Source organism: Solanum dulcamara, chromosome 8 (genome assembly GCF_947179165.1).
Source record: "Solanum dulcamara chromosome 8, daSolDulc1.2, whole genome shotgun sequence".
In the NCBI taxonomy this organism is placed as follows: domain Eukaryota; kingdom Viridiplantae; phylum Streptophyta; class Magnoliopsida; order Solanales; family Solanaceae; genus Solanum; species Solanum dulcamara.
Window position 1 is genome coordinate 64,725,969 of NC_077244.1, and position 12,722 is coordinate 64,738,690.

At 27.3% G+C, this 12,722-nt stretch overlaps 1 protein-coding gene and 1 pseudogene across 1 annotated transcript; one reads left to right on the plus strand and one right to left on the minus strand.

Moving 5' to 3' along the window:
* Positions 1–206: 206 nt before the first annotated feature.
* Positions 207–2,521, minus strand: LOC129901332 (cytochrome P450 CYP72A616-like). The gene is made up of 5 exons (XM_055976482.1): positions 2,167–2,521; positions 1,542–1,759; positions 1,222–1,466; positions 778–1,123; positions 207–686 (listed from the first exon to the last, which is right to left on the minus strand). Exons 1-5 carry the CDS (start codon positions 2,432–2,434, stop codon positions 267–269), a joined length of 1,497 nt encoding a protein of 498 aa, XP_055832457.1. The 5' UTR covers positions 2,435–2,521; the 3' UTR covers positions 207–266.
* A 7,331-nt stretch (positions 2,522–9,852) lies between these two features.
* LOC129900066 (uncharacterized) lies at positions 9,853–12,512 on the plus strand (annotated as a pseudogene).
* Positions 12,513–12,722: the final 210 nt, after the last annotated feature.

Sequence of the window (12,722 nt, forward strand, 5' to 3'; positions counted from 1 at the left end):
CCCAAATATAATAATTTTAGTTCAAATTTTATATTTATATTAAGAAGTTCAAATATATATAGTTTTAGTTCAATATTTAATGTTATTATCTTGAATTTAAAACTCATAAAGTTGAAAAGCAATAGCCTGTGTCCAAATAGGATATCATTTTTTCATAGTAAGTTGTCACAGGTCCAAAATACTAACATAGTATTGAAATAGATAAATAGAATACATTTCAACCTAATTTATTCAATCGAAAATAACAAGGAGACAAGCCGGAAGGCTCAAAGTTTGTGCAGAATTATCTGAGCCCCATACTGAGGCTTCATAACGAGTGTGAGATTAGGAGCATGAATGTAGGAAGGAGAAAGCTCAAACCAAAAGCGCTGTAGAATTGATGATAAAACCAGCTTAGCTTCCACCATACCAAAGTTGTTACCGACGCACATTCGAGGACCCCAACCAAAGGGGAAATACATCTGCTCTTTTGCAGCTTTAGATACTCCTTCTGAGAACCTCTCTGGATTGAACGTCAATGCATCCTCTCCCCATACTTGTGGATCGCGATGTATTAGATATATAGGCACAAACATTTGTACTCCTGACGGAATGGTCATGTCTCCCAATTTTGTGCTCTTTGATGTACTACGCATAAGGGTGAGTGCTGGATATAATCTCAACACCTCTTGGAAGATCATGTTCATCTAGTAGCACAACACAAAAATAATTAATTAATTGTTACTCATCCGTGTCCAGTCAAATTATATAGTATATATAGAGTTTGTCTATACTTACTATTTTTAGTTGATTCAAGTCCTCAAACTTTGGTTTGTTTTTCCCAATGACTTGAAACACTTCATTCCTAGCTTTGTCTTGCCACTCAGGGTGCATGCTCAAGACAACCAATGTCCAAGAGAGCAAAGCTGTGGTTGTATCTTGTCCTGCAAGGTAGAATTCTTTACATTCTTCAATCACATCATGGGTTGATAGTCCTCCTTTAAGGAGTAACCCTAAAATATCATCATTGTTTGACACTCCTCTACGCACGGCGTCTTCTCGCTTCTCTATTATTCCTCTTATCAATGATATAACTTTCTTGTGGATGTACCATGCTTTTCTGTTTGATGCTGTTGGAAAGAATCTGCGCGTGCGAAAAATCAAACAGGTTATGACTTGCGAACCTAGCTATAAAGTATATATATTTTTGAAGAGTCTCCACAACGTAAAATATATACTCACCTTAGTAAGGGAAAGAAAAGGGTGAATGGAGAAGCCAAAATAAGCTCACACTGCTCCTTTTGAAGTAGGAAAATGGACCTTCCTTCTTCAATATTGCTACCAAATGCAGCCCTTGATATAACATCTCCACCTACGTTAAGAAACTCGTCTGCCACATCCAACTCACAACTTCCTTTTTTGTTAACCAATTCCTCCCATCTATTTATCAGTTCATCACAACACTCACAAAATGCTGGGAACAGCCTCTGTACGTCACACAAACAAACATATGTAACTAAGTATTAAGAATTTAATCAATTAAATTCAATAAGTAATTATACCTTTATCTTCTCTACATGAAAAGCAGGGTTAAGTATCTTTCTGTGGGTGTCCCATTTTTTACCGTTGTAACTAGCAAGTCCAGTAACAAACATGTCGATGAAAGCATTGGATTCACACTTCTGGAATTCATTATATCTGTTCACCACTTCTTTAACTAGCTTTGGATCTGTTACGGTCACTCGAGGCGTCGGTCCAGCCCACACCACAAATATTTTCTCTGCATCATCACATTAGTTAGTATATAAATGGTTTGGCGAAACAAGGATTTTTTTTAATAAGAGATTTAAAATTTGAAAAAGTAAACACACAAAATTGATCGAAATTTACTATTTATACATAAAAAAAAAAATATTTTAATCATATATAAATAATATAATTTTTCGTCGAAGGATATGAATCATCAGCAAAGAACTCTAATTCCTTAAAAGGAATTCCCCAACTTGTGGAAAAAAAAGATTTTTGTTTTTTATTTTTGTTTATAGATGGTCCATGAATTTAAGATATCTCTCTCAATTTAAAAATTCAGAATTTGAATTGATGTCCTTTAGTTGAATTCGTCGATAGCATGTAGGTCCGCCACTGATCTACTATATGTTAAAGAAAATGTGAAAGAAAAGGACTTACTATACGTGTTAGAAAGATGGATAAGAAAAGGACTAGCCCAAGGAACAATATCATGATTCAACAAGGCTTGTTTCTTTGCTTCTCTAGACATTTTCGTCATCTCTTTAAGATTCCCAAACAGCAGTTTGTAGGGCTCTCCATGGATACCTTCCTTCTTCAGCTTCTTTTCTATCATCTTTGGCCACCACCATATTGTGTACAACACTTTCCCACAAAAATAGGCCACCAAAATCCCAACCATTGTAGCAATTATTGTTGCAGCTGCCATAGTTAGAACTCTATTTTCTACAAACTTAGTGAGACTGTTCTCTTGAGAGCGGAGCAAAGAAAAGGTTAATACTTATAAACACACCGTTTATTGTAATTTGGACACAGCTGAAACTAATAAAATACTTAAAGACTAATAAAATACTTATGAACACATTTTTTGTGATCTTTCTAAGCGCACCTCTCAACTCTTTTTCAACGTTTCTAGAGTTCTACGCCCACCCACTCACTTGTTAGATCAATACTTCCTCAGATATTTCTTTACTTTATTCATATTGACTTAGACACATAATTAATGAGAATAAATTAAATGATTAATTATCTTTTAATATTTAAAAAATAAGTAAAAATAAATATTTAATTTTTATTTTAGTAAAAAAATAAAAATAAATCGAGGAAATGATAAAATTGAAAATTCAACCTATATTTATAAAAACTAGTCTATATAATTTATATTTTAAATGAATATAAATTTTATATTTTAAAAAATTTAAAAGCGAAAAATTAGGTAGGACGGGATGTAAAAATATCTAAATTATTATTTGAAGAGGAAGTGAAGGTTGAGGGGGCAGGGGTGATGAAGTAAGAAAATTTATAAAAGAAATTTAATAAATAAAAATATAACTAAAAAATAGGGGTGGGGTGGTGTGGAGATATGGTGAGAGAAAGTGGTGGAGTAGGATAAGGAAAATATTTTATATTTTATTTTATAATTTTGTTAGCTGAAAAATAGTAATACTTCAATTTTTAATTTTAACTAATTCTAATAATGTATTTAATTTTCGTTAATGTGAATATTTTTTCCATGTGCAGTGTGAAGTGAATTTTTTTTTAAAATAAAAGAGAGAATATAATGCATGCACATTATGATGAAAGTGAAATAACATATAAAACTCAAAAAAAAAGATAATTTAAGTGTTTTTGATATTTATCTTTTATATTTATTTAACGTGGAAGGTACATGTGGGGAGCTATTAATCAAATCAATAAATAATTGAGAATGCTTTGATGTTATCACCTTTCTAGAGTTCTACGCCCCAGTCTGGCACTCTCCACCTACCACAGAGATACGAATATTTTGTTATACACTACTACTACTATTTTTATTAATTAAGAGAGAAATCTTGAAAAGTAATTTGAATTTAGTGTGAATTATTAATAATTTTTAAAAATAGTTATTTATTTGACTAATTGAATTTTAAAATATTCTTCTTATTTCATATGATATCTCTCTTTCTCTATATATATATATATATATATATATATATATATATATATATATATATATATATGTGTGTCATATTAGTAGAAAATTTCACATGCACACATTTGAATAACACATTTATGTGTGTGGAACGCGAAAGGTGTATTTAAATTTAGTTAGTGAAATAGAGGAGTGTTTTTAAAGCTGACAATAGTTGAGGACGAAACTAATAATTCATGTCAAGTTCAAAAGTATTTTCAATAGTTCACTCATTAATTAATGTTTAGTATTAAGTCTTGAAAATAATATAATCCATAAGAGTCAACCCTGATTAAGAGCAATGGAATTTTTATAGTCTTACACTTTTATGTTACGCCAATTTGATGACTTGCGAATCATCACTTATATTTGTTATCAATATGACCTCTAATTAAGTAATTTTATTAAGTATTATGTTTAGATAAATTTAAACTATATATTTAAATATTATTTTAAAATATTTTAGTAACGATAATCAAAATTCTAAAACCTTAGATATGTTATATATCGACATAAAAATCATATATTTTATAAGTGCTTACTCTAGTTAATAGTAAGCCAAGAGATTCACACAGTAATATTGTTGTCACACTTTAATTCTGATTTGTTAATTTTATTACAAAATTCTAAGCTTTTGTGAGGGATGGACAGCCAACATTGAAGTAGGGGAGGAAAAATAATCATATTGCTCCAATTTTAGTAGCTAAACTAATAAATACAATATAGTTAGATAGCTTATTTAATTGTAAATTATGTATGACATATATTGGATTTTATCTATATAAACAAATGTGAAATGTTAAAAATAAATGAATTCATATCAATATTATTATGAATAAAAGAGGAAACATATTGAAATTTATAGTTTCTTTAATTTATGTTGAAAAAAATTAGTATTGCCGTCTAATACTAATTTACTTAAACCAATAGTTATTGCTAATTCGATGTTAATATCAAGTTATTTACACTACCACTATATTTCAACTTACCAAAAAAAACATATCAAGAAAATTATAATTATACAATACAGTTAGACTACTTATATATAAAAAACTATTCATCGATATAGGTATTTGTAATTATCATTTGATTGTTTAAGGTATACATTCTTCAATCTTTATAATTTAAGTTAACATAATTTATTGATTATCTAACTAAGAATTACGCACAGGTATATGTAGGCATATACATTATATATATACATACGTACATGAGGATTTTATTTCTAATTTTATTTTCAAACATCTTCTCAATTAAAATTATTGAAGTAACTGATCTTATATCCACGAATAAAATTGGTGAAATAATTTTATTTTACTATCCACTATTATTTTTCTTTTAAAGAAATTATAATATAATAAATTTAATGTGTTATTTAAGGCTTTTTTAATACGATTTATTTAATTAAAATAATATATGATTTAGTTTTTAAAACTGATACAGTTTAGTTAATTAAAAAAAGAAGTTAATATAAGTTTAAGTATAAGAAAAGTTTTTGTAATTTTATTTTTACATATTAACATTTTCTAGAAAAGTTTAAAGAAGATGAAAAGTTTATACTCCCTCTATCCATCTTTACTCATTCATTATATTAAATATAAATGTCTAATAATACTTGTTCAATTTATAAAATCAAGAGATAATTTTTCACATTCCTAATTTACCCCCATCATTAATTATAGTCATTTTCCTATTATATTTTTAAAAAAATTATATTTATTATATTCAAAGAGTGATATGATAAAATTATATTTCTATCTATAATTTTTTAAGAAATGTATGTTATGTCGGTAAAAAGACGGTGTAAAATTAATTTCAACCTTATAGAGAAAAAAACAATTTTAGTAAAGAGAAGAGTCGCCACTTAATTTTTTAAAGAAATTAAGAAAACTTAACTTAAAAGACTAACAGATTTAAATCTTAAAAATTTAAAGAAAAATGTACGAGGTTCATATTACTATTTTAAGAAGGTTTTAGCAATTAAAATAGCCGCTAACGTGCGGTTGTCCGACGATTTGAAAATTATTTGATTAACTTTTGGGAAAATGTGTTTTAACAATAATCGAAGCATTAAATAATATGAAAGAAATATAAATTTTAAAACATTTAGGATAATTTATAAGAGTAATAGATTTGGTATAAAAATGATTAAATAAAAAAAGGATAATTTAAATAAATTATTTAAATGAAACAGACGATCATAAAAAAATAGTTTCTCTTCAAAGAATTTAATTAAGTTAAACTAAACAATTAATGTTAGAATTAATACAAGATAAATAAATATTATTAACTAATTAAATAAGAGTAAAGGCAATGAAAATTAATGATGCCTAAAAGGAAACATTTTAGTTTTTAACATTAAACTACCCCAGATATAAAGAAATGAAAATATTTTAAAATAGACGGGATAAATATATTCATGTATTCATATTCTTCGGATCAACGCTGACTTATTAATAGGAAGACAGAAATATAGTATTTTATCATTTTTCTGCTCGGATCGACTTCTATCATTTTCGAAGGGCTTATCTACCCCTACGCATCCTAGGTTTATTTATTATTATAATCCTAAAGCGATCTAAAAGAAATAATAAAAACTAGCGTCCTAAAAGGTGTCTAACGTCTCAATTTAATATCCAAGAGGTATTTGACGTTCTATTAGGGTAAGTTTTAGACTAAAAAAAATATAGGCATCCTAATTAGATACATCATCAAACAAAACAGATAGGACAAGCAGTTAGCACATAGAATCTCAAGTAAGCCTCTAGATTAATTAATTAGTATGCTTGAAAACACAAATAAATAGTGAAAGTCATAATAATTGTATGTGTGTGCATACAATCAAATATACGGAGCTTAATGCAAAAAACACAAACATGATAAAATAAAGACATTCTTGATAATTTTTAATTATTAACTAATAATATTTATAAAATCATATTAACCTGATTTTTAGTTAAGAACATGCTGAAAATCTATTAAAATACTACAAATATGATTTTTAAATGTTGTGTTGAAAATTTATTAAAATGTCACAGGCATAATCTCTTTATAAACTAATATTATGAAAACTTACTTAAATTTCTATAAGCATGATTTCTAACAATATATTGAAAATTTATGAAAAATAGTAAGCGTGCTTTTTAATACCATTATATGCTGAAATATTTATTAAAATATTATAGGCACGATTTCAATATAAAATAATATGATGAATAATTATTAAAATTTGATAGACATGATTTCTACACATAGTAGCATGATAAACATTTATTAAAATCCTATGAACATGATTTCTATGCAAATTAACATGCTGAAAGTATTAAATTAAGTCCTATGAATATGATGTCTAAATTGACAAAATAAATATCACTGATATTAGGCATGATTAATTAGGGTTAACCTATAGGCATGATTTCTACCTAAAGTAATCTTCTGAAAATATTCATTACATCCTAATAACATACTAAAATTTAAAGATGATTTATAATTACTAAAATATTCAATAAGGCCTATGGACATGATTTTGTAAATGACATAATATTCTAAAAATATTTGTTAACAAATCTATAGGCAATGTATCTATCAAAGTAGCCTACTAAATATTTATTAAATCCTAGACATGATTTCTATATGAATTAACATGCTAAAAATATTAAACTAGTCATGTATATGTAGTTTCAATTAATATGCTAAAGATATTAAGCCTAAACCATGACATATGATTCAATTAACGTGCTGAAAAATATTTATCAAAGGCGTATGCGCATGATATCTAATAACAGAGTAAACAGTAGTTTTCAAAATATATGAGAGTTGGGCGGGTAATTTAATACATACTAATAAGTAACAATATTAGAATTAGAAGATTGATTAAAATGCATCAAGTTTACCGATATTCAAACAATAGTTTAAAATTTGTGATTAACATATTAAATCGAAGCTCGATAAAGTATAACTTTAATAATTAAAACTAACTAGGTCCTTTCGGCATATTTATCTAGTGTGCACACACATAAAATTATATCAAAGTAAAATAAATACAAGTAGCACGTAAATTTTCTCTCCTTTTTAGACAGTCCCCAAATATTCATTATTACTATATGAATAGTTTTTTACAAGTCAAAATAATTAAGAAAGAATAATAAACAAATAGAAATAATAAAATAAGAACTAAAACTATCTGAATCTTGTTCCAAATGAACTCTTCGTGTCTTGAACTTTGAAGTTCAAACTCTGCTAAACAATAAAAAAAAATACAAGCAACATACAAATAATATAGAAGTATAACATGATTATATATTTTATTTTAGTAAGGCAAACAAGCAAGGCAAAAATATTTTTCAAAAAATAATAAGCTAACATATAAAGAAAAATTGGAACTAACCTGAATATTTTAGTTAGGAAGAATAAGTAAATAGAAATTTGAACCGTGATTCCAAACAATAAATAGAAATTCGAACCGTGATTCCAAACAAACCCTAAGTAAATTTGTGAGATAATATACATCTATTGAGATAAAAAATTCAGGACATAAATTGAACATCACTTTCCACTTTTATCCTTTTAGTTATTTTCAAACTATTTTTGAAAATAAAAATAATTTAAAATAAAATTATAAATATGAACAGTTAACTCTCTTGATCTTATCTCACCTATAAAATATAAATAAAAGGCAAAAATAAAAAAATAAAATATTTAATTTGAACTTTAAATATTTACTTTTTTTAAATTATTAAAAAAAATCTTTAAAATTTAATTAATATAAAATAGAGGGGTATAAAATAGGAATATTATAGACTTTTTACAAATATGGCCAAATTTTGAATGTGGAGATATTCGTGGAATGAATCAATAAATAATTTAGAATGTATTTAATTCCTCGAAGTTTTCACCCTTCTAGAGTTCTGTGCCACACTCTCCCTTACCACTGCTTGGTAGATCTACCATACTCACTACATTTATTTTTAACGGAAAAGGGTCAAAATTATCCCTAAACTTTGAAAAATAGTTTATTTATGCCCTTCGTTCTACTTTAGGGCCAATTATACCCCTACCGTTATACTTTGGGCCAAATATGCCCTTGAGTTTGAATCTGTTTTTTTATCTATTTTTTAAAATCAGTTTATTTTATTTTATTTTAAATTTGTTTTTAAAATCTGTTTTTTATATGTTTTTTAAATCCATTTTTTAATCTATTTTAAATCTGCTTTTTAAATTATTTTAAAAAAAAATCTGTGAATGCAAATTTATTTTAAAAACAAATTTAAAATAAAATAAAATAAACATATTGTAAAAAATACATAAAAAAACAGATTTAAAAATTTTTATTTTATTTTATTTTTCAAAATCTGTTTTTATATGTTTTTTAAATCCATTTTTAATCTATTTTTAAAAATTTGCTATTTAAATATATATTTTTTTAAATCTGTGAATGCAAATTTATTTTAAAAACAAATTTAAAATAAAATAAAATAAACATATTGTAAAAAATACATAAAAAAACAGATTTTAAAAAAATAAATTAAAAATCAGATTTAAAAATAGATAAAAAAACGAAATAGATTTTTTTTAAAAAAAAATAATTAAAAAAATGGTTTTAAAAACAAATTTAAAAAAATTAAAAAAACACATTTAAAAGGGGAAATAAGTTGACCACTGAGAAACTGACACATGACATTCTGTTATATTTAAGGGCATATTTGGCCCAAAGTATAACGGTAGGGGTATAATTGGCCCTAAAGTAGAACGAAGGGCATAAATAAACTATTTTTCAAAGTTCAGGGGTAATTTTGACCCTTTTCCGTATTTTAATTACTTTCTACTTTCTTTTTGTTTTAAAATAATTAAATTATTAAAATATTTTTTAATATTTAAAATAATTGAATTGTTCATTATTCAAAAGAGATGTTGAAAATTATTTCAATTTTATCTTTCATTAATTAAATTTCAAATATTGAGTTTTAAGAATGAATTAAATGAGTATTGAAAATTAGCATGAAGTTCGAAAGATATCCATTGCTAAAATTAATTTTTACATGAAAACAAGGAGTGATATTAAAATAAATAATATATATACTGATTGTAGTAGAGATAAAATATTGGTTAGAATATTTTTGAATTACATATATAGAGGGAAATATTTGGTATTCTTTTCATGATATTTTTGTTTAAGGATGAAGAGAAAGACTTTAGTCCACTCAACTGAAAATAATCAGACTACTTTCCTACCTTATTTCAGGTTATTCCTTACTTCCGTATATAGGACACTTAGTCAGTAATGATTCATTTAGCAAATAGTCTTATTGCTTGAAATCATACACAATAATCTTAATCAAGGTAAAGTTATAATTTGGCATGGTATTAAATTAGAGCTAAAATTATTTCTTCTAATTCTTAAAACTACTGTATACGAAGAAAAATATTTTTGTAATATTAAAAAAATGTTATTTATATAAATACCGGAGGAATGTTTTTAAGGGAAAAGGATCAAAACTATCATTTAACTATTCGAAATAAACTACATATACTCTTAAACTATATTGTGGCTAAAAAATATCCTTCACATCTTGGCTCACTTCTTCCCTTCCGTTTGACAAAATAAAATGTGTCATCTTATGTGTATTAATTTACGTCACATAGGATCTCCACATAAGCATCCTACCCCATCAATTAAAAGATTCTATGATAAGAATCGGTTTGCCTGAATAAACAAAAAAATAACGAGGAAGCGAAATTATAAAGATTAAATACAGAAATTGAAAGATATGTGAAATTCTAGAATAAAATCCTCAAATTTCAAGATAAGTGTTAAGAACTCTAATTGATCTTATATTCAAAAGTAACAAATTAAACTAACTGTGATATTAATAGAGTCAATTTAAGAACTTAGATCAAAAGTGATCTAGACCCCTATTTCGAATAAACTAGAGACAACATTTATTATAAGACTAATCACTTTCTTTAATTTACGAATAAGAACCAAAGATATCAATTCAAGAATTAATCTTACCTCTTAAAGAATTGTTCTTATAAGGCTGTAAGATAAATCGATAGTCACCACACACAAAGGTGTAAAGAAGAAAAAACTTTCAAATAATATTAATCATATCTATTTTTAAAATAATAAAACCTACCCCTATATATAGGAAAAATCTATCCAAATAGAATGGAATTCAATTCCTACTTTTATGGAAACAATAACTACAAAACTTTAAATTAGGAAACTTTAAATTAGGAAACTTTTGAACTAGGAAAATTTAAACTAGAAAACTTTTAAATTAGGAAACCATGCAAAAAATAATACCAAAAATTCTTTCCTAATAAAATAAGAAAAAGTTCTAAATAAAGATAAGTTTCCAACTTGGACCAAAATTTGTACGTAACTTTTCCTCCTTTTTGGGTGAGGATTTTAATCTCTTTTTTTTTCAAGCAGAAATTCAACTCCACATGGCCCCCAATCTTCTTTCATTTGGACTTGAACTTGAACCATAAAATATGTATAGTACTTAGTTCATTCTTCACCACAATTCTTATACTCATTCTTGGACTTTTCGTGATAAACATTTTATTGAGTTCCCATTGAAGCCCAACAACCTTGATTGCAATTCCTTATTATGAGACCTTGATGTTTATCATCTTGTTAGGGCTTCTGTATGAAGCAATCTCTCCAACTTGAAGGTCAACAATGGATGAGCTGAAATGCTTGAATCCCTGAATCATAGTGGATTTTATCTCGTCTCTTTGGCATCAGCTCATCCACCGTCAGTTTCACCAATATCAATATCAGCTGATGAACCATTGAGAAAATCGAATTTGGAGGTCAACAATGGCGGAATTGATATGATGGTATTGCTGAATCATAGTCTAGTTATTCTCGTCTTTTTGGCATCAGTTTCACCAACACCCCTACCAACATTTCCACCACCAACGCCGCCGTTTTCAACCACGGAAATTTCTTCACCTCCACCACCGTCGCCGACACATTGCTAAATCCAAGAATAATAACTGAACAATATTTTAGAGGCATTAATCGGAGCAGGGGATTTCGTAGGGTGGGCTAATTTGTTATCCTTAGCAGTTCTATCATCCCTCCCACTCACTGCCACCTTCTTCATCCCTGGAAATAAAGCCATGTCAAATCATCAAACAGTTAGTGTTCAAAACTTAGACCCATTGTTCATCGCCTACCACATAATCCCATGACGCCTCTCTTCTCCAATCTCCTGCAATTCAAACCCAACACCCGAATCCCAACTCTCTTGCCTTCAAAATTTATCATCATCACCAATAATTCTTAATCCAATTTCACCATTGATGGGTCTCAAATTACACACCCAGATTTATTAGTTTGGGTCTTTTAATTGATAAGATGGGGTGGGGTGGTTATGTGGAGATTCTGTGTGGTAAATTAATACACATGAGATACCATATTTTATTCCGTCAAATGAAGGAATAGAAGTGAGCCAATAGCAAGACGGAAAGTATATTTTTGAGCCATAATATAGTTTAAGAATATATGTATTCTATTTTGAATAGTTAAAGAATAATTTTAACTTTTTTCCATTGTTTTAATAACCTTAGATGAAAAGTGTAATAATGCAAACTTAACAACTGAAGATGATCATCTTCATCATGTTATTGACACAATGGTTGTGTATGTTCTCGACGGAGGTTGTGCTTTAGACCGAGTCATAAAAATCCTCTCTTCAGTTTCTTGTTTGAGCTTGGATCAAAGGAACATACTTATTACGTTTAGAGGCTCTACTCGTTTGCTCAAATAACTTGCGGCAATTATAAAGTCTGGATGATTATTATAGCTATTTTTTTCTTCCTGTTAAATATAATTAATTACTTTTTAATGGAACAAAGCCAATACTTTCTTGCAATTATCGCTTGCGTCCATTATTGTTATTTGGTGTATCTATATCCATTTCATGCTTCAAATGAGGGATTGTTGTTAGGCCTATGCTGGCACGGGCACCTACTATCTAGTTTTAGAATTAGGCGCCAAAGTTATGGGTTGCACACGTATAAATTAGGAAAA